General features: G+C 40.4%; 1 protein-coding gene and 1 long non-coding RNA gene across 8 annotated transcripts in view; one reads left to right on the top strand and one right to left on the bottom strand.

Moving 5' to 3' along the window:
• KIF25 (kinesin family member 25) overlaps positions 1 to 23,270 on the bottom strand; it is a 41,793-nt gene that overhangs the window by 1,929 nt on the left and 16,594 nt on the right. For 4 of the 6 annotated variants that reach the window (XM_030034903.2, XM_030034904.2, XM_030034901.2 and 1 more), the window contains 6 exons: positions 19,309 to 19,376; positions 15,674 to 15,748; positions 11,172 to 11,321; positions 9,891 to 10,067; positions 4,920 to 5,071; positions 2,434 to 2,634 (listed from right to left, as the gene is read on the bottom strand). In XM_030034903.2, coding sequence (XP_029890763.1) covers positions 2,434 to 2,634; positions 4,920 to 5,071; positions 9,891 to 10,067; positions 11,172 to 11,321; positions 15,674 to 15,748; positions 19,309 to 19,376 — 823 coding nt within the window. The remainder of the gene's footprint in view (positions 1 to 2,433; positions 2,635 to 4,919; positions 5,072 to 9,890; positions 10,068 to 11,171; positions 11,322 to 15,673; positions 15,749 to 19,308; positions 19,377 to 23,270) is intronic. The other 2 variants (XM_030034905.2, XM_030034902.2) reach the window with 1 other exon arrangement.
• Positions 66 to 8,814, top strand: LOC115349969. 2 transcript variants are annotated; one of them, XR_003926286.2, is made up of 4 exons: positions 66 to 277; positions 4,329 to 4,440; positions 5,691 to 5,821; positions 7,868 to 8,814. It is a non-coding gene; the product is annotated as an uncharacterized LOC115349969 (long non-coding RNA). The 2 variants fall into 2 exon arrangements; XR_003926285.2 differs by lacking the exon at positions 7,868 to 8,814 and having other exon boundaries at positions 5,691 to 7,805.

Below are 23,270 nucleotides of genomic sequence, written 5' to 3' on the forward strand. Positions count from 1 at the left end.
CTTCCAGTCCACCCATGCCAAAAACAAGATGCAGTGGTTTTTCCCTCTGAATTGCCAATACATTGTTCAGTACTTCTACTCTTTTGAAGGAAGGTTAAAGAAGGTTCAGTGCCTGCAGATGATCTGAAGCATCTCATGTTAAAGTTGATCTCTTCAGCTGTACAGTGCGTCTTGGCTCCATATGTATTAAGAACAGGGAACTGAGAAAGCAGGAACACCATATGATTGGACAAGACAACGCTGCTTTTGAAAACACCAGTCCACAGCATCCCCAGAGGTAAGCCTGTTGTGTTCCACCATTTTTTATAATAGTTAACTGCCCTGTCTGTATCCCTTAGGAAAAAGAGGAGTGACACTGATGGCATAAGCTGCAGAAACAAAACCCTACAGCAGCCATAAGTGTGAGGGATTTATGTTTACCCAAGTCTGTACGGTGCTGTTTTGTGGTATGGTATGCTCTAAGGGTGTTGATAAAGGAAAATGATGCCCTTCTACCATCCTCCCAGCACGGTGGTATGTAGCTATGCTGCCCGTGAGCAACACTGGAAAGGTTTGGTCTACACATAACATTGCACCAATTTAAAGAGATGCTGCAAGCTCAACTCTGATCAGTTTGGATGAGTGTGCAGTTAAGAGTAATTAATTCCTCCTGTCCTTACCTCTGCCATTGGGGGAAGAGAAACTTCCTATTAGCATCACATTATTCAAATTCAGCCTTTCTTCAGGATATTGGATGAGGTACAGATGCATCTGCAATCACTTTTCATTACCCAGAACACATGATCCATGTGGGGCAGAGCTAATGGTAGCGGGATGATCAGATGGGGCCAACAGTTTCCTCAACTGCCTGCTGTCCCACCTCTAGAGAGGTACAGAGAGGTGAGGGATCTTGTTTTTCCTTTAGGACAGCATTTTCCAAACTGGGAGAACAAGAAAGGTGTTCAAGAGGCCAATGTGAAAAGGCACAGTAATAGCAAAAAACCCAGAAGTCTGGACAGTGAGGGCTGAAGAAATGAGACTGAGGGAGAGGATGGGGCTGGAGTGGTAGAGTCTCTTGGCAGAGAAGCACAGAGCAAAACGGTTTGGAAAACGCTGCCACAGGGTGTCAGTAATCTGAGACAGGATGTATCTCAGGCTAACCTTACTGGGGTCCTTGTGTATACAGCCACCCCCAGGCTTCTTTTATAGCAAGTAAAGGTGGACTCCTGAGACAAGGGATATCATCACCCTAAAGCAGAAAACTGCATATACGTGAGGAGGTACATGTTTAAACTGCTGATTACCTACATTTGGTTAGATGAACTTCCACAAAGCATTTAGCTGAGTTTTCAAACTGAAACCTAGTTTGCTAAAAAGGGACCACTTAGCTTGTAAATGCTGTAAGATCCAGGATGGCTGCAGAGCTAACCAGGCAGGGTGTTGAAGTGTGCGAGAAGCCTGCTGTACTGCTCCTCACTTCCATTTGTCCATGTTTTAAACCAATTATGAGTTAAGAGCTGCCCTCATTTTTATCAGAGTAGCTGATGGCAGAGGTTAGGCTGCTGCGTGTGCTGGGACACATCTAACACTGATGTAAGTGAGCACAGCTCTTCTGGCTTCACTGGAGGATCTGGCCCACCGAGCCCCAAACCAAGGAAATGTTTGTGCTGGTTGAACTGAGAGAACCGACACACACACTGTTGCTCAATTACATGTTTACCAAACAGTTTCCAGCACTCAGAGCAAATGAAAAAAATAATGCATTATATTAGGTTTTTCTGTAGAACAAAAGTTTAACAGTGAGCAACAGCAAGAATTCTTGGCAGTAAAGTAAAAGACTCTTTCATAATACTGGTTCAGTTTTCAAAACATTATTTCTGGAATGGTACATTTGGCTGCATGGCTTTTCTTGGTAAGAAAGCTTGTCCTTTAGGAAATAATCAAGTTTTTGAAATTATTGTGTGCATAGAGGAGGCAGGAAGAGGAAAATGCTTTGAAGAAACAATGAAAACAATATTATCTTTTCAACACTAACTTCCTCCAAAACTTTTTCCACAATAAGGCAGAAAAACCCACACATGGTGATACCAATTATTACAGTTATCTGTAACATTTAAATAATTTATGCACTTTGTACAGAAATGTTTAAAGACATGCTAATTTTCAGAGTAGAAAAACAGGTCTAATAAAACCAGTCTGAACAAATAATATACCTATGATATAGGTAACTGCCCGGGGCTTATTTCAAGCTTATGCAGTCAGATTTTCAGTTAAACTGTACCAGTGCAAAACTGGAACAATCAGCCCCCAAAATTTTGTTTATGCCAGGATCTGTGGGTTTAAACCACCCCTGTGTGAAAGCAATGCAGCACGTATCCTACTTAAAGGGGTAAAGGCAACTATTGTAACCCAGACATGGGAGGATCCATGCCCATAGCAGACATGTTTGCCTACCAACACACTCGCTACCAGCCAGGTCCACCAGCTGCAATCTAGTTTTGACTTGCTTCATTTTCTCAGTTGCTTCAATTTGTGCTGGTGAAGAGGCTCTAGAAGAGGAGGTGGATTTATTCTCTCTCATTTTTTGTGGAAAGGTGCAGGAAACCTCTTTATTTAGCCTCTGACTGGTTTGTTCATCTTCCCATGAAGTACCTGGTTAATGGCAAAAACAAACAAAGAGAGCTTCTTACTGTTGTGGAAATTGAGAGGGGCATCAATAGGGGAAGTACAATATCTGCTGTTTTAGGCTATTCTAACAGAAGCAATATACAAGTCAGAACCAATGGCACGGGCAGGCTGAATGACTTTTTCTATCTTATTTAAGGTGTTGTTCACACTTCTGTGTGGAAAACAAGAAACAGGAGTCCAGTAAGGACTTTAGAGAGGCTTTTTTTCAAGTTTTAGATTGACTGAAACCAAAGTGAGATTTTGGATGTCTGGGAGCAGTAAGCCCTGAAGTCTGTTTCTATGTATTTGAAACATCACCTGCTGGTCCTCTAGCAAAAAAAAAAGTTCATTGTGCCTTCTCTGTTTTGTCCGTTGCTGCTGTTCCTTCTAGACTTCCTTCAGCTTTCATACCCCACTGCTGCATCTCCATGTGATGAGCTATTGGCCTCAACAGCATTATTCCCATTTGTTCAGGTTGGTTACTTACTACTACTGGTAGTTCTGTAGCTGCACTAGACTGCTTCATATCCTTCCTCTTCCTCAGCAGCAGCATCTGGCTTTCGCTCTCTGCTGGGAAGGAAGAGGAAGACAATTCTTTGGGAAGGCTGCTTTGACATTAGCTTAGCAGGAGTATATACAAAGGGGCTTTCCCAAAGCAGTTTTGCTTTTTTCCTTCAGTGTTTTGATTTTCATCCATCTCTCTGAAAGACAGAAAAGAATAAAAGGCACATACTCTGCCACAGGTAATAGAGACAACAGACTCTCTTGGGGACTTAAGAGAGTCTAGTTGCAATAGTACAAAGTTCCCAACTGCAAAACTTGAGTAAGGAACAGGCTGAAGTGGGTTGCAGAGCTCCGGACCTCTCCAGCCAGGCTGTTGCTAAAACACAAACTAGCTGTTCACAGTGTAGACAGAGCAGCTGTGTTGATTTACACAGAATAAATGGCTTCAGGCTATACAATGTAAAAATAAGCGTTCTCACTCCTCTTCAGTTTGAGGCAAGGAAATTAAGTAACTGCTTTCCTCAAACAACAGATAATACTGAAACAAAATGCTAAAAGACCTTAACCAAACCTGAAAAAGTGTTGGCTTGTCAACCCTGGCTCTAGGTGCAGAACTCATCATAGACTTTATAACTTTTTATGTAGTGACTTAGATCTCCAGTGTTGAGATATTGCACCTAGCTTTTAAATCAGGAATTTCTTCTTTTAAACGAGATAATGCACTGTCACACTGCTACAGTGAGGTTCCATTTGCAGTGCTGCTCTACCCCCCCATATGCACATCTTTATCCATACGCTATGAGTCTGCATTCAACATAAAACTGAAATTTCTTTGGAGTTTTGCTGCCAGACAACATGGCATAGTAGGGTGACTGCAATTAGAAGTGGCAAGGGAAAGCCTGAACTAGACAAGATGGCTGGTGCACTAATGGTGCCAACACTGCGTTTTGAAAAGTAACATCTGTCTGATTGACAAGAATCTGGAACTGGCTAGAGCTAACATCTGGAATGCTAGAGCTGCAACTTGTGAAGTAACGGTGTCTTTTGGCAAGGCCCATAGGTAAGCGAGGGCACTGTTTGTTCTGTTTTGCTAATATTGTCAGTTTAATTTCTGATAGCAGTCTAAGGGAAAAAATGTTAAGTATTTTTCACTTTCTAAGACCATGTTGTTGTTGCAGGGTATGAAGGAGATGGACCACAGCACTGGAAGCAGAGAGCCTAATTACAAGTGAGCAAAAGAAAACGAAGTTAACCCCCAAAAGCCAAAGTTATTCCTAAAGCAATAAACTGGTAAGTCTTGGTGTGGTAATGAAAAGTAGAATTACAGGTTTTGCCATAGTAAATAAGACAACTATGTTGTCTGTTCCTGCAGTGGCCTATTATTAACAGTTCAATGGACTCTGAATTTAATGGACGTTGAGTGTATTTGAGTACCTATCTTATTGATGTCTTATCTATCTTATACCTTATCTTATGACTTATTGATAAAATTTCATTAGTTGTTTCATACTGTAAAACTTCAAGAACTCTGTAAGTCAAGATATGTAAAGAAAAGTGAAAAGTTTTTATGAAAATGAAAGTTTCAGTAGCGTTCAAACATCAAACTGGTCTGTTATTTAAGAAAGTATGCAGAAGTTAAACAATGGAAGAGAACTGAGGGAATGTATTAAACATTGGAAAAAGGAGAAAAAACAATATGAAAATCAGTCCACAGACTGTTTTTCAAAAACCAACTGGCTCTAGATGTATTTTAGTAACATCCTACTTACCAAAGTTATCTCCAGAGACAACTGTGGTGATGGTCAATGTAACTACCAGATGAGAACGAGAGGAGTGAGCGTGCACCAGTGTTGGGTGCCTGACTCTCAGCTGTAGGCCTTTGTTGACTAGATGCAAAAACTCAGATGCATTTTCAACAGTCCTGGAAAGTAGAGAAACAAGCAGAAGATTTAACCGACTCACAGTAAAAAGCACATGAGAAAGCTGACAACTTAGACGTGAATCTGAGCATTTCTATTTCCCCAGTCTTCTAACTCCTTATACTAATCTCAGTTTTGAGCTGCACAAACAACTGTATATAGAGTTTTTCAGGTGGGATATAGTCCAAGATGAAAATTCAAGACAAAAGCTGTGATGTAGTACTGAAAGTGTTGAAGAAGTGGCCTGCCAGCCTTTGCAGGTCTATAGGTACTGTGGCTCAGCTCTACAAGTGACTGAAATTTCTAAATCTCCACACTTTGGAACAAAAGACACAGATTTAGACATTCCTGGAATCTCTGGTCTTACAGAAGTGGAGTTGTCCAGTTTATGCTAAGGTAGCTCCTGTTCTTTGGGAGGTACACAATTAGGGAAAAAAAAAAAAAAAGAAATTTCACTGGGCCTTTGGAAATCATCTTTCACATTTGGAATTAAATCCAAAATCCTTGGAAAAAAGTTCAGTTCCACTGTTCAGTGAGCAGGGACTCCAGCACAGTGTCAGAATAGACAGGCTTAAGTTTCTATAGACCATTTTATCTCATACTATGTGTTTTCTTTTCCAGTTAAAGGAAATACTGCAGATATGACCAATCGAAGGGAAAAAAACCTAACACAGAAAGTGAAATAAACTGATTAGGTAAAGAAAAAACCCACTATGATTTCCCTCAGGTTTGCAGTGTTTAAAACAAATGAGGTAAGATTGCCTACCCTTTCCTTTCACTGCATTGCCTTCTTCAATAATCACTCAAGTGACATCACCTAAACATTAGTTTCTAGATGGGAGCATAAGTTATTATTACTGCATATCACTGCCTGCTTACTGAATGCCCTGTAACACCAGAACCATTAATAACTCTCCTGACAGGCTACAGGCTTGGTTCCACATCACTGCAGTCAGCAAAAGCAAGCATGCGCTAAAAGACAAGGCCTTCATGACTTAGATTTGGCTGATTTCAGTGAAAATCACACTGGGCACAAACTTACTTTCTGCTAAAGAAGAGCCATACTTGAAGAGTTTAGAGACAAAAGAGCTATACCCAACTAAACCAATTTCCTCTGAAAATAAAGCAAGGGCATCTGAGGAACAGAAAAACACTTAGCCACACCATGCTTATAGACACTTAGGAGAAGCAGCCACCTAAAAGCAGTTCCCTGTGTAACCAGGGCTGCAGAAGCTAAATGCTCACTATAGACTTCACCTGTCAATCCCAAGCCGCACATGCTGGCCCGCCCTGTAATATCTCTGCCTCTGTGCATCCACTGGTGATGTCTCCCTGGTTGTTTGACCTGGCACCAGCAGGGAAGCAGAGGCTCTGGGTCCTACTGCCAGAGAAGGCAGAGCCTCGCGCTGGGTGATCTGACTATTGCCTCAAGTCCAAGGATGCAGGTCTTGCCTTCCTGAGTTTTGAACTGCACCTTCCAGTAGCTGCTCAGCCAGGACTGGACAGCCTGAGAGGTAAGCAGCCTTCCCTAGGATGTAGCAATGGGCAATCGGCTTCTGCCAGCTGCTGCTGTGCACTGGCAAGGGGTCAGTGCTACAGGCTGCTGTCTTCTAACTAGTGTTTGCAGAAGGAGGCAGGCCTCGGGGTACGCCGTCAGTGCTGGTCACCTCCTGGGAAACTGCAATTGACTTTGGAGGTAAACAGCATCCCCAGCCCAGTGCTGCAAGCTTGGCACAGTAGCTTCTCAGCAGGGCTGACAGTAATAACTTTTTACTATAATCTCTACGACTTTATCATGCTGTATGTACTGCACGTGCCAGGACCAGATTCTACAAAGAGAAGCCCTGTTGTGGTTAGGTTAAAAATTTGATGCTGAATGTTCTCCAAAGTCAACCAAGCCATAAAAGAAGAAAGAGACTGAGGTTTTTGTGATTCAGTAAGATGTACATGTTAGCAGGAAAGAGACTACTGTACTTTAATGGATATATGGAGAAGCCAATGAGACCCAGCAGGCCAATATATTCTAGATGAAATATTATCACAAATGAGGATGTGTTTTTATTCAAAGCACCAGCTGTTTACTTTAGATTTCAGGCAGCTGGGTGGCCTCATTCAATGATTCCCTTACTTTGTTTGGGTTTGCTTTTTCTTGTTAACCTTTCTGTGTAATTATTAATATAACCTGTTTATGAATTGGACTTTTTTTTGCTGCTTGCATTGTAATTGAGATATAATCCATATTCTTATTTATATTTGCATTAGAATTGAGTATGTATCAATTGATTGAGATAAGTGGTTTTTAAGAGGTGCTTAGCTCAAGGTGCCAGGTTCCTTTACCATAGATTAAAATTTACAGAAATAAACACAGCAGCCATTTTATGAACTGGAAGGACAAATGAAACCTTATTGCAGCTTCTCGTTTCTGCCTCTATGGCACAAGTCCACCTACATCTCACCTCTCCCTTCTTCAAAGCCTAGGAAAAGAGATGGGTTGCCTACTAACTATGCAAAGGTCCCTTGGGAAGGGGAGTAGGCATTTTTCAGGAATGAAACCAGGCCAGCACATTGGTTACTGAAATACCATAATTAAAAATTACTTGGAGGTTCTGATGAAGCAGGAAGAATTCAACTTCCATCATACCCCACACTATATGCACCCATTCTCATTTTCTAAGTCATATGGTTCCTTTCTTCTCTAGTCAAAGGGAAGAGATTAGCTCCTTCAAGAAAGATTCAGCACACACAGGTTAGGCTCCGCTCCCAACCTCTTCTGAAGGAGTTTTTCTTTCCCTTGACAGCAGAGCCTTAACCAGACACTAAAAGTTGGAGTAGAGTCACAGCTGGGGAAATCCAAGAACAGAGACCGAGAGAAACCTACCAGTCAGCATAATACAAACAAAGAGGGCAAAAGGATTCATCACTTCAAGCTTGTCATTTTTAATTCATTCCATGCTCTTATGGAGCATGCAAAGTGCAATCAAGGATGCAGAATCTCTCTGGAAATCATATTTCATCTCAAGACTGAAGAGCAGGCATACCCCAGATACAAATGTTAATCCTTCCTAGAATATTGCAGTGATTATTATTTCATAGAAAGAAAGGAGAGTTTTATAGCCCCCATGGTGAAGAAAACCACTTTACAGTTTGTCTGGGGTCTCACTTTTCTATGAGCTGTTCCATGGCTAGAAAATACAAGTCAATAAACGCGTATAACTAGGTAGAATAAAAGTACATTTGCGCAACCCTCCAGTACATTCTTGTATTTTTATCAAGGCTTTCTGGCAATAGCATAAACCCACATAAACAAACAACTACTAGTCTGCTTATGTGACTAAGTCCCACAAGGCAAAAATACTGCCTTCAGTTATTTACACTGAGGGTGTGTTTTATTTTAACGGGGAGGGGGGGAGAATGCTTTGCATATCTGACTTCTAATTCCTCCTGGAAAAGCAGAGATTAGACCATGACAAGCATTATTATAGAGAAGTGAAGAAGAACATCATGTTTCCCCCAGAAACATAAAACACTATAATACTGTGCTAAACATTTTGATAGGGCAGGATGTTTCTTTCACAAACGTTATTTGCCCAAGGAACAGAACATTTTTTTCTAAGTTGCTAGACCCCTCTGCAGTGCATGAGCAGAAGTGTTCCCTTCTGCAATCTGTGTTCGCGTGCTGGGCACTCACAGGGACATGTCCAGTGGCTTAATTCCACTGGGTAGCATCACCTCTCTGGTGCCATTAGTACTGCTTGTCATAATTTGGTTTTGTTAATGTTGATTTAATACTAGCATAAACACCACACCTGTTACTAAAATGAAGCATCTGAAACAGATTCACTCTTGTTAATGCATGAATTGTTATGAACATGTGATATTTACTATCTAATTAGCCAAGGTGAGTTTTCTACATGTAACAAGAAAGTATTACACGTTTGCTTTATATACTACACATACGTAACACCAAGAATCATTCCCATGTTTACTAGAACAAGCCTTTGTAATGTTTAGGAAGTACAAGGTGGCATTAAAAGTAAGTACAGCTGTAGCCTTAACCACCTTAGGTCTCCCTACACTGTCAAGATGTGTAAATAAGAATCAAACTTGCCACATACCAATGCTGGGAAGGTATGCGTCTTAAAACTAAATGAGTAGAAGCTTAGCTACTACTTAGCTTTTAGTTGAAGAACCTGGATTCTTAAGACCTACAGGTTCAAATACCAGCATGTCAATTCCCACTTTAATGCCTCCAGTTATGAAAATAGAATACTAAACAGTGTAAGAAAGATGGGTATTTATATTAAAAGATCACTTACAATCTTATTCTTTCTAAAGAATTTTTTTTTAACTCCAGTGCATGTAGGGAAAGCTAATGCTCTACAGCTGCTTAAAAATCTACAATACATACATACATTTCTATTATAACCTGTAAATTTTATCATTTAGTAAGACTAAAGGGAAAGTGCTTTGTGCCTGGGTTACCCCTTCTTTTTCTACAGCTGACAAGATGCCCTAGATCCTGCAACAACAAAATACACAGCTATCTTCAGGCATTCTGAGTGGGAGGCGCTTAACAAAGGAATACAACCAAAACTAGTTGTACAGTTATTTCAGAAAGTATTTTGCCATTCGCAGCCAACTGCAGCCTAATAGACTGAGCTAATGGAAACAGTGAGAATCATCCAATTTTTTCTTTTGCATATAATAAGGACTCATTGTTTAGAAGTGAAAACTGGTGCCTATAGTGCAATTTTGTGACAGCTATGCATTGCACTGACACCAGATCATGATCGGATGATAAGGCTCAAACAGTGTACTTACTCATATGTAAGCAATGGAACATCGCTCTTTCCTTCTCTGGTTGTGACAACATCACGTTTGACGCCAAATACTTTTCCACAACTGTCTTTGGCCAGAAGATCAAAAATTTCATTATTATACACTTCTACAACAGAAACCTCAACCCAGTAACTTCCTGGTGGCTTTTCTGAAATAAGCCTGGAGAATAAAAATAGAAAAAAAAAGAAAGAAGCAAGCCAAAAAATGTAGAAGTCAAACCCCAAGTGAACAATCTGTAAATAAAGAGCTATTCTTTCATTGTAATCTAATTACAATCTGATAAAAGTGCTTATTAAATGTCCACAGTTGTGGCTTTGCCTCATCCACATGCTAATGTTAAGCTGAAGAATCAGAATATACAGTTAAATTATACATGAAGCAGTAAATAAAACTTCATTTTCCAAAGAGCTGTGCCAGCTTAAATTGTTTTTCTCCACTAGCCTCCACTAATCTCTCTCCCTCCCTGAGATTTTTTTTTTTATACCATTTCTCTGCTGGATGTTATTGGATTCAGAGCTCAAGGTATGATAAACTCTAGCAGGGTGCAAGCAACAAACAAGCAGAGATGGTAAACCGCCCAGCTAGACCTCTAAGAGGTTATCTGTCCACAGCCTCAGAAAATTCATAAATTAAGGGCTTGTCTATTCAGGAGAGTATTTACAGTTAGACACAGTTATTCTGGTACAAAATTGGATCTTTTTGATTTAGCTCATATCCTTCTCCAAAAGAAACAGGCTTAGCTGAAAAAAACTCTAATGGCTCTTCTATTGTAACATAGCAGCATATCAGTTCAAATCAGGCATTACGTTCAACTAAAAAAAAAAATCTAAGCATTCTCAAAGCGAGAACAGATCGTGGTTAAAGATTCTACTAATCATTCTTTGGGACTGGGTTCTAATCTGGATCCTCTTCATCTATTCCAATTGTCAATTTTTACAAACTTTGTAAGAACTTAAATATGTTTGGGACTCCCACAACTATGGTTGAAACGTATTCAAAAATTAATTAGGAGTCGGAAAGACAGATGGACCAATAACACACATCAAGATTGCATGATCTTATTTTCTTAGAGAATCAGTTTAAGCAGGAGAGAGACTAGAAATCTATATTAAAACTCACACATCGAATGGCAGTCAGAGAAGCTATATATTAATCATTGTGAAGCTGAAATCTGTAATGATAAATACATTACAAATGTTATTTCATCCTTTCTATAAAGTTTAAGATGACAGCCACTGACAGGAGCCTTTACTTAGTTGTTACCTGAAGACTTCTTGGGTAGCTCGAGGAATAATTCCAAGTTCTGATGCATCTTCTGTGGAGTATGCAAAGTTCTCCTCTAACTGTGGTCCCAACATTGTGTATGTCTTCCCACTTCCAGTCTGCCCATAAGCCATGATACACACATTGTACCTGAAAATTAGAAGGGCCTTCATTTATTTTACCATTACCAAATGTGTGCGTTAGGTGGCAAGTCAAACCCCAAACAATTTGGGAACACACTGCCCTGCAGATTTCTTTGTGAAGATCTCAAAATCTAACAGAAATTACTGCTCATAACATCGCCTAAACAGATTTTTATTTTTTAAGCAGAGTTGAAGGCAGGGAACTGACAAAAGAGGGATGCTTAGCTTGGAATGACTGATGAGGTTAGACCTCCTGTCTGCCCAACTTCCAGTTCATGCACTACTGAGCTGCTTGTTAATCAGCTCCTGAACCACTGCAGTTTACAGTACAGCATTTTAAAGTAAACCATTGCTGGGTTTGATTTCTCTTACAGTGCTATGCTGCAAACCACAGCATTAATATCTTAACAGCTGGGAACAGTAACCTCTTCAGCTCTCGTAGTCTTTTTCAGGCAGGCTCATCAGTCATAACCCTCAGTCACTGGAAAAGATAAGACAGCCCTAATAATAAGAAAGAGGTACAAATTGTAAACCAAATGCATTAGTCCAGTATAAGTACGCGCACAAAGACTACTCTGGAATAAAGGCGGTAGGAACTGCTCTGATACAGACTCGTAGAAGGTGAAAATGTACAATGTCACTGCAGAGGTACAGGCACCTATGAAACACAATTCATCATCTTCTGAAGTAGACATATAAAATACATCTAATGAACAGAACTCTGAAAATCCTGTTTTCTCTGCACTGAAAATAATAATTAAAAAAAAGTCCACAGCTGTGAGCTCTGTTGTGGATGTCTGCGCCGTAGGGATCTGAATTTAGATGTATGAATCCTATCCAGAAAGTGTGTTTCCAGCACAGTCAGATCAAAGTCAACACCTTAAGCAAAACAAGGGGGCAGATACCATTGTATCCAGCCACAGTACTACTTTGTATTGAGGACCAATACTGTACTGTGCAGCTGAAGGTTAGTCCCTACTCGGCTGCATCTGCTCTGCAGCACCTGCCAGCACCCGGGTGTTGACCACAGAACTGTGCCAGCAGAAACTCTTGGAAGACATGCAGTTATGCTGAGAGGACTGCTCCTTCCCTGGAGTATCATCTTGTTTGTTCAGAGACACAACATTAGCAGAATCTCCATACACGAGGAGTGCTTTGCAGTATGCTTAAATTTCTGCTCTACTAGGGAGTTGCAAGAACGGGCTTGCTCCTGGTCTGCCAGGGAGTAAAATTTCACTGCCTAAGCTACCTCCTCTGTGGGCAGACCTGAACAGCTGCTTTTGGTTATCCAATGCTTTTCCTCATAGCAAAATGTTGTTTCAAGCACATGCCAGCAAATTTCAATGAACACCCCTCATCTAATTGTTTTAAAAAATTTATGGTTTCAAGTCATGAAATACTTATATGGCCACTGCAGAGAAATACATTTGCAGTGATTTTTTGCATATTAAACATGCCTAGAAGCAATTATTTTTGGATGATTATTTAGAAAGCTTTCTCTTGTTAGAAAGAAATGTGGTCTGATAAGCAACACAGCAAATACCTGGGTACCCCTTCTGGGGATGTGAAGTCAAAGTTGCAGTCAGTGAACTTGATGCAGAGTATAAAATAGAAGTCTAGTCATAGATTTGATGAAATAAAGGAGATGAGACAAGAGTAACTGAAAATAAAAAGCACTACAGCAAAATGAAATGTGCTAGAAATTAGGGCTGTAAATCTGAAAGATGGGATTTCTCTAAGTATTCACTGCTGACATAACTCTACTTGCCTTTATGTCAGTGAAAAAGCTCCCACTAATTTTGGTAGTTTCCAGCTAGGTTAACAATGAGCAATTTTCACAATTCCACCCCTAACGTACAGTGTCTCGCCAGCCCATAGCTTACGGAGACTTCTAGCCCTACTTCAAAATCAGAGAGATCTTTGGAACCAAAAAGGGAGCCAGAAGTTTGCAAGTAGTAGTCTTCCTTAGGAAAAACACAATGGAAGTCTTTTTAGAAGTGTCTCAAACTTTCATATAGTCCAGCTATTCAAATTTTCTTTAACTGCTACTTGTTAGAAAGTAAGCATCATGGACAAAATAGTTCTGACAAGATACAGATGATTGATGAGAAGCTAAGTAGACAGGTGTAGACAGGTGCTTGTAACCTTGAAGATAGAGATGCAAATCAGGTATCAATCCCTGATAACTACTCTGCCAAAGCCAAAACAGTTAGTATTTCAGTAAGCCCAAATGAGCTAAAACTATCCGAAGCAGAATTCTATCTAAGTAGGCACAGGAGAGAATGAATTGTTGGGTGATTCAACAAGAAGACAAGCAGCAGCAGCAGACTAGTTTGTATTTACCTGGTTCACTTCATTGGTGTTCTGGTTCCAATGTAAGGATTTCAAATATAGAGCAATCTGAAAATTTTGGACTGTGATTCACCTACGTGCCCTGACATTTCGCCTTCTCCACTCTGCTTCATTAGTTATATTCTTGTTTAGAAAAGTTCTTATTGTCAAGCTAGAATACCAATAGTTTTATAGTATGTCTCTCCTGAAAGGAGTATCGATGTTCAGTATAGCAAAGTTATCGCTAGGAGAGAGCACTGTTAAAGGAAATCAAAGGAAGAGAAATGTTGTCGTCTTTAAAATAAGTAAGTTTGATTCTTCAATGCTGTAAAGAAAGAAAATGTTATCTTACTCCCTTGCTGGCCCTGTATGGCTAACTGTAAACTTTGAAGTCTGCTGTACTTTGTTTTGCATATAGAACAATCTTTTCTTCCTGTATATTTGTACTGAAAAATGAAACAATTCATTAAGAAAGAAAAATAAAGAAAAAATAAAGGAGTGGAACACTCCTTTCTACTTAAGCTCAAAGTTGTTACAGACCACTTTGGAGCCCAGACTAAAACAATCAGGAGCAACAAAAGGGTTCAAGGTTCAGACTAAGTATGTCTGTTTCCCATTTACAATGGGAAGGCTGCTGAGAAGCATCGCTGGTACGCACAGCCCTGACTTCCCTGAAAATCTGCTTCTGTTTAAATGGCACTTCTGGAAGAACAAGACAACTCTTTTGTTTTCAATAACAGAACATTTCCTAACTGACTATAAAAATCCTAGCTTTCAGGACAGGATTCTCTCAGTGTGGAAATGAGAAAGTGGGAAGTACAGCAGATCAAGGGACAGATCAGATATGTTTGAAGATACATAGGCAACATCTTGAGCCAAAGCAAACATGTTCATTGCAAAAGGAAAAGCAGAGAGAGAACACAGTGGTTATAAGGACTTCTTCAAATTCCTCCAGCCTAGTGGTCCCTAGGTTGCTCAGCTATGGAAACTGTGGTTACTTACCCTTGGTAAACTAGCATAATGCCATATGGGCCAGACAGGACTTCCCTTAGCCCAGGTAGCCCTCATGGGCCCCTCTGTGGCGTGTGTGAAGGGATGGATGGGATTTCCCAATAGTCACAATATCCTGATATGCCTCTTCTAGGCTGCTTTTAAGAAAAGGAGACTTGGAAACTTTGGTGTGCAGACTGCCGGGAACGAGGATTGCCGCTGTGGATGGAAAGGGACTGGCTTTCTCTCTACAGGGAGAGAAAGGTTCGTGAGAGCTCCACAACAACCGTCTATAATTGAGTGGAATTAGAGTGGGGGCGGAAAGGAGCAGAAGGGAAGTTCTGCATAAATCTCAGTTCGAGCCTCAAGGATTATAACAATATGCACTTCGAGGCTTCTTCACAAGAGTAGGTTAAGTTGGCTCTAGTATAAATTAAGAATCACATTTCATGAACTTAGTGGCTAGAAGTAATTACACATACTTGTTAGTGGCTGTTACTGATCAGTTTGGTATTCAAACCAGAATTCTGTTTTAACCCCAGTGCCTGAAGGAGCATTAGAACTACGACTGAGGATGCTCAGTTCTGGTTCAACTGGGAATTGATTACACCACCTCCCATGGCCTTTGCTGTACACAAAACCAGAACAGATGATCAGAGAGTGGCCCTGGCAGGCCTTTCATATATGAATACACTGTTGGAAAAGATGCATCATACTGTGTCTACAACTGAAAAACAGTTATAAAATATAACCTACCAAAACACAAAGTATCCTCCGTTAGAAGCAATGCTTAAGTTTGCTAGAAAGAGACCAGAGGAAAAAAACTAATTTTTTTCCTCAAATTTGTCTTCTCTGCTAGATTTTGTAGACAGTGTTTTCACTGTTTATATGGGCAAACAACATTCACTTGGTGTTGATTGGAAAGAAAACAGCAAAATGCAACTGCAAAGCCACAAAACCTGATAGGACCGCCACTATTAAGACTTTTTTTTTTTTAATTGATGGATTTCAGTAGATTATTGCCACCTTTTAACTTACCCATCCAGGAGAGATGTTAGCAAAGGAGCCACATCCGCAAATACTGTGTCTTGAGACTCCGAAGGACTGTAAACTCTGAGGAGCAAAGTGCAATGATTAACTGAAGAAAAAATATAAATATGTTGTCACAGTACAAGAATACAAACTAGGGAAAATGTAGGCCAATGACATAAAACTTGTGACCTGCTGACATTTCTATGTCAGGGGACTGAAAATTAGAAGTCCAAGGTTCTCACCCACTTTTTGGGAGTGGCTGTGGTCTGTGCTGGAGGGAGCAACCTGCAGGTGTACACCTGTGGCTCTCTGAGCTCATCCTAATCCTTCTGCCTGCCCCTCTGGCAGATGGAGCCTTTTTTCAGGCTGTACAGGATCCCTGTTCCTTTCTCCCACCTACCAGACTGTGAAATATCCCTGCTGCCTGTGTCTCCTTTGTGTCACACTAAGGAAGGGAGTGGTCAGGTTGTGCTTACCTGTAGGTGTCGATAAGGATTGGGGGAAAAAAAGAGGTACAGAGGCTTCAAACTTGCCTTGGGACTTGTCTCAGAAGAGTCAGTGGCAGAGCACAAATCAGAAGGGCCCTGAGGGTCATGTTTAAGGATGCACTGTCTTTATGGGCAGCATCAGCCTAAGGTGTTTCCATCCCCATCCCTGCTGAACTAGCTGCTCTGCAATAAACACTCCTCACTCGAGGGAAGACTTTCTTTTACATTGTGATGTGGATTTCAGACTAATTTTTAAACAGAATGAAAGACAATTAAATTGAATGAGTTATTCCACCTCTTAGAAAAGAGCAAAGACAGTACAATCCTTGGGCCAAAACCATGATGTCTAAAACAACTGCATATCAAGGGAGGAGGGGAGAAGCTAACTGAAATATGAATTGAATCTCTGTTTAAAAAAAAAATTATTAGAATTAGTATTCAGTTTCTGTTTGCATCTTGCTGAATTCTTGGCTTGGAGTAACATGCTGTGGCACCGTGTTCCACAGTCTAATTGTAAGTTGCATGAAAATGTACTCTCTTTAATCAGGAAAGGAGCACTTGTCTGGCTTGACGGACAAATACTGCTTGTCTTGCCATTCCACTGATGTGCTGTCATACTACACTGAGAAGCCAGGAAATATGCAGAGATGTGGCACAGTTCATACTGGGAAGACACAGACACTGAATAGCAATACTCCGTCCTTGCTTTGCATGCATACACACATATGCTTCAGTAAACTTTGCACAACAAATCTGCAAGGTCAATATAAGAGAGCAAAAGTACTTCCAAACACTTCTCTCTGCTTCATTTATCACCTGCAATCGATGAAATATTCATTAGCACCAAGTCCTCCATCTTAACCAACTAGGCCTCTAACTCAGTATGTGTTAAAATGATATTTTTTTCTTAACACATCAAAACATCTCGGAGCTACTACATTAAAAAAACCCCCAAACTTAAAAAGGTATTTTAGAGATGAGAACATTCATACTGTCTTCGCTTGCTGTTGATGGGTTTTGCTGTCTAATAAAGCAAATAGATTGCTGCCAACCACAACCAGGGCTAGAATGAACCAGTCTTAGTAGTCTGTTTGCAATGCAAAGTACTACAGCCGAAGCTAACGATGTCAGGTTCAGGTTCTGGTAGCCACTCAGAGGAAAGGCATGGAGCTCCATGTTACAGTAACTACTCCAAATATTTACTCAACTTCCTAAAGGGGTTTTACTGCCACTACTTAGGTGCTGTTGTTCAAATGCTACCAGTACACAAACGAGGTAGGTAGAAGTTGGCTTGAACTAGTTTATGCTACACTGTAATCACAGCACTGGCTGAAGCATGGACACCCACTTAATTAGCTATCTGAGACCATGAAAGATGCAGCAAAGCCAGACAATCTCTTTCTATAAGCTCGTGTATTTTTACCAGAATGATGGTAGATTTGTCCCTGTGTAGTGATTAATGTTAATTTCACCTTGAAAATTCTGAGCTTCTTTTTTATTTTGCTAACTGATTCGCCAATAAAATTATAAAAGCATAACATGCTGAAAGCTGGAATTTTCTTTCTGAGTTGAAATCAAATATTTTGACATTTATTAGTTCCATAAAAGGTTGCTAAAAAAATAAACATTTTTGAGTTCATAAGAACCATATGCTCTTCTGTTTATAAAAAGAGCTGTGCTGGGACACTGAAAAAACATTCCCCAAGAACTGCATTCTTTGGGGGATTTACATTTTTTTAACCCTTTTCCTGATTATCAGGATCTACACCACATGTCGAGAGTCACAGCACCTCTGGAATCCTGTGTCAATACCATTAACTGCATTGCTCTACAGAGTTGAATTCCAGTATTATTTTGCATTTACTTCAGCTGGTATGGTTGTGTTAGGTATAGCTGGAGGGTGAAAGGAATTGCTTCAAGTAGCTTAGCAGACATGCGAGGGGGCCATGTACCTTGAGAGATCTCATATACCTTGTATCAAGGGAGTCTTACAACCTATGGGGTCTGTAAAGTTTCCCCAAGATTTGCATTATCTCAGGAATTTTCAGTTGATTGGTGGCCTACACAGCAGCAGTCCCCAGTTTTCTTGAGGCAGCATCTTGGAAGGATGCCTCAATGAAAGGGTGAATGACTGGCAGTGTTTAGCAAACCTACAGTTCAGGCAGAACAGACTCAGACCTTAAGTTTAAACCAGGACAGATAATTCTTGTTGGATACATTTGACTTTAAAATCAAGTTTTGCCTTTAAGCAAGGAAGCATGAAATTGCCCTCAAGTGTTCTGTTTCCAGAGGGTTTTGAAGCATGGTTCAGGGTAGAGAGCCTACTGTATGAGTCATTGCAATGTATAGATGCAAAGTTTGTGTTAGAAAAAAAGGTATGGGGCAAAATTCTGTATTTCTTGGTTTACAGAGATCTCATTTATATTAATTTAACTCTTCATTCCTCTTTTCAGAGGTTCAGGTCAGCTCCATTCTGAAAGAACATGAGGCACATTTCAGCCTGACTCCATGAAGTTTTCTGTCTTGCCGACTGACTCTCTGGTGTCTCATAAGGCACAAACACAAATTAAAACCTTTATCACAGCTGGTGCATTCAAAATCTCTCTCGTCTACGTGGATTCTTGAGCACGTAATAAGGAAAGTGGTCCCACTACAGCCTTTCCCTTGGGGATCACTGATTTACATGTCACTACTCTACCTTGCTGTCTCTGTTCAGGCCATTTTAACTCTAAGTTAAAAGCAGCATGGCTGAACATTGAGTCTTACAAGTCCTCAGTCCAGTTTCTGGCTCAGTGATGCTGTATGTCTAACGCTGAAGTCAAGCAATCCGCCTCAATTCCTTCCCTTTAAAATGTGCATAACGTTTTGCTATCTTACAACATGTTGCAAGGATCGTGATTGCTACTCAGACTGTGAAGAGCGTCAAATAAATCTCTACACAGGTTTCAAACTTAGGCATAGCAGTAGTCTTCACTGAGAGGGAAGACTAAGTGCGCCATCTATATTCTGACGTGCATTATTCTGTCCTGGGAAGAATGTGAATACCACATAAAAAAAAAAAAAAAAAAGAAAAAGAACATTACCTTCTAACTAATAACTACTAAAAAATTAGCCTTCACCCAGCAATTCAGATTGCTACACAGGACTACCCACCTCTCAAACTGAAAAGTCTTGTTTATTGATGCATGACCAGGACGGCTACACTTTACAAGCACGGTTTCCTAAGAGAAAAACAAAATACTTACAGTTAATATCATAGGCATACACACACAAAAATATTTATAATTTCTAACATTCTGGGTCACAGCAGTAATTCGGATCAGGAAGTCCAAGGCCCTTCTCCAGCAGTCACCAACAAGTGAGGCTTTAGAGCCTGCATACTGCAGTGAACTAGCAAGACCACAAGAAAGGATCTTAAAACACATTCAGATTATTAAGGAGCAACCAACACAAACTATGGGCACTTAAGTTCACAAGAAAGATCCAAACCCTTACCTGAACTCCTTATGTGCCTAGAAAGCCACAAGCAAGTAAACCCCACCTCCCTAACTGCCAGCACAGATAGAAAAAAAAAAATGGCAAAAAAAGACCTTTTTTATTATAGGGCCAGTTTTCACAGTGCCTTTTCGGATTGATTTCATATATATTTGTGCCTAGAACTGAGCAGAAGATGCACATTTCACAGAATAACATGCTAACCCACAACTCTGAGAAAGCTACGCTAGCACAATTGGTAGAATTCCACGAGTTTTTAGTGGAATCCACTTTCCAGATGGATTACATAGTAGTTTTGTCAGTCTGACAGATATGTAAGCAGCTCTTTAAACTACTACCAGAGTGTAATCACAGCAGTCTGGCATGCCTTACATAGCAACTTCTGTGCCTTTCTGCTCCTCTTGGCACATGTTGCTTAATTGCAGAGAAAAGTAAAGTTAAAAAAAAAAGTGGGGGTTTACAACAATCTGGGTGGAAGCTCACTAGTACACAAAATACTTCAACTAACTCAAGGAGGTTTCCTAGCTTACTAACCTGCGGTTACATTACTGCATTTGATGGGAGTGCTGAAATTCCTACCGTGCTTCAGACAAGTAGCTTGGAGTGCTGAACTAATCGCCTTCAAATGAGGATTGCCACAGACTGAAGTCGTAAAGAGCTGAGCAAATCATGATTGTATAACAGTGTGTCCAGCATGCAAATGGCTAATAAAAATCAAATTTCTTGTTTTGAGTTTACAGGTATTTCTTCCTCTTTGGAGAAGGCCAATGCATCATTATCAACCTAATGATGACAACACTCACTCTACAGAATGAGCTATGTTACCCATCCCAGTACTGGCAAATCTAGCAGCAGTTACAGAATTGAGTACAACAAAAGAAAAGGATGGAACACATTTCTGATTCAGGTATCAAATTTACTTGCAGACCAGCTTTCCCTCAAGTGAGAAATGGGACAGAAAAAACTCTATTTGCATAACATAGAAGCAAAAGAATTGTTAATAGGCAGAAGTTTCAGATGAGCATTTGTAATGACCTTCCTTTCTTAGGAGATCAGTATGACCTAACATATCCACCACAGCTGCTGGCCTACAGAATCTCATCAGGTTTCCCTGTCAATAGTGCTTATGAAATCCATACAGCTGTCTCACGTGTACACTGAAGAACCCTTTTTTCACCCCAGAGTCACAGAATACTCCCAGTCTGAGTTCTTTCAGGGCAATATGAATCATGGAAATGAGAAAAGGATACTTCATAAATATTCACAATCTGTCCTGATACCCAAGCCTGACTTCCCAAGCCTGGGGAGCAGTTCGGTAAGTGAAATTCAGTAAGGCAGAGAAATAATTTTAAATGAGTTATATGGAATAGTGGATATAGACATGATCACAGAATCCAGCTGTGGTAATTATCATTTCTTATTGCTTGTTAGTGCATATCTGCTGAAGGCTATGCCCCCTTTCCCAAGACTACTGCTCCAGAGCAGAGCCAATGTAAAGGAGACTGTGACTGCTCAAGTTTCACTGTCAGCTTCAGTGCAACTGGCTGACATAGCACTGAGGCTGACACGGACAGCTTAAAGGATTCCCTGCACTGGGTAAGCACCAGGGGAAGAAACCTCTAGCTGGGGGTGGTGATAAGCAACTGGGGAGCGATAATGTCTCCAAGTGCTATAGCTACATCCATCTGATCTATTACAAAATCATCTCCCAGGAAAAGGAGGGTCTTAGCTCTGTTAAATCATGTTTTCTCAGTCCTGTTTTGAAGAAACAGCAGAATCTTGCACCTTTCCTGATATTCAGAGTATCCTCTTTGCCATCCCCTTTTTCTCAACTACTCACAAGTGAAAACCTTCTCAAAATTATTTGAAAGGAATTAATCACGTAGAGGCAGCCAGTTTCTTTTCTCTGTGCCAAAGGAAGTTGGATTCAAACAAACACATTAAAATTCCAATCTTAGGTGAATGACTTTCCCTCTGGAGGTGGCTACTTTTCTTCAGTGACCTCAAGGGGAATCTGGAGCGATCACACACCTCATTTAAGTGTCTACATTTGGTGTTGTGAATCCAGGTGAAAACACAGCTACTCATTCAAACATGACACCTCTATTCACTAACGCACACAGCACAGCCTGCCAGAGATGGACAAAATTACAGAAAAGCAGCAGGTGGAATCCTAGACCAGAATCACAGAATGGCTGAGATGGGAAGGGACTTGCAGAGACCACCAAGGCCAACCCCCTGCTCAGAGCAGGGTCAGCTACAGCAGGTTGCCCAGGACCGTGTCCAGTCAGCTTTTGAGTATCTCCAAAGACAGAGACCACATCTTCTCTGGGCAACCTGTTCCAGCATTTGACTACCCCCACAGCTTCTTCACGTGTTTAAGCTGAATTTCCTGTATTTCAATTCGCACCCAGTCCTCCTTGTCCTGTCACCACCAAGAAGAGTCTGAGCATTCAGTACCTCACCTACTCATTTTCTCAGGTAGTGACGATACCGGCGGTGCTCAGTGTCCTGTCTACGTGGAGTAGTTCAACCTGATGTGTAGTGTGTACTCACTCTCCACCATTATTGCACAACAAGCTTCAGAACAAAGGCTCAGACAGTTGTTACTGTTACGCTGAGAAGCTGGGCATAGACAGGAAAGCAAAAAGAAAACTTCAAAATATCTTAAAGTAGCTCAAAAACTGAAATGAAATATTTTCCTGTACATCCAGTAAAATCCTAAGCCTTTTTTAGACTTAGAATAAGAATAATGATTCTCTAGAGAAGATGAGCAAGATTATAGAAAAGTTCACATATGTCTTTCTAAGAATGATACGAATCTCTAAATAAACAAAAGAAAAAACACTCAAAGACTAAATGGAATTCGTGTAGTCTGTCTCACAAAAAGACACACAACCATTCTGTTTAAGTGTCAGTTCAGCCTATCTAAAGACAGTTTGAAGGAAGTCTCAACACAGCTCCTGGCAGAAGAGAAGCAAAGCTACTTTATACTGCAATTTCTGTTGTGGTCTTTCACTACGAGGCAGATGTTTTCCCTATTCTAGTTATAACATGACAAAGTTGTAGCATAGGTGAGACAGATCAGCATATTACTAGAGCTCCAGTCCAATCCTGGAACAATGTCACGCTGAAGCTTGTCCAGAAGATCCAACCATAGTTTCCGATATGTATGCTGGACTGCATTGCGGCTCCGGTTCTCAAATGCAGCTCTGCTTTCTAACACAGATTAGCTCTTAAATGATCATGGCAGCTAACTGCCTGGTTATGTTACACATATAAACTATTTTCAGGGAAAAATCTGGAAAGACAGCCATGATCTAAAATGCAAAGCTAATAAAATCAGCACCTCTACCACAGACAGTCTTCCTTCACCTTGATACAAAATTTCCTTTTAAATCATAAATACTTGTCTGGAAAATGGTTAACTTGTTTCCAGAAATACCAGCTTTGACTGCGTTGCAACTAACCAAGTTGCTCAATAACAAGTCCCATAATTTCATCTGAAAATTTCATATTTATCCTAGCCACAAGCATAACACCTTCAGTTGTTAAAAGCAAAATGAGTAGGCAATAAACATTGTTTTCCTTTACTTTTGTTAGATTAATCTAAATTGACT

The sequence above is a fragment of the Aquila chrysaetos genome, chromosome 13 (assembly GCF_900496995.4).
Source record: "Aquila chrysaetos chrysaetos chromosome 13, bAquChr1.4, whole genome shotgun sequence".
NCBI lineage: Eukaryota > Metazoa > Chordata > Aves > Accipitriformes > Accipitridae > Aquila > Aquila chrysaetos.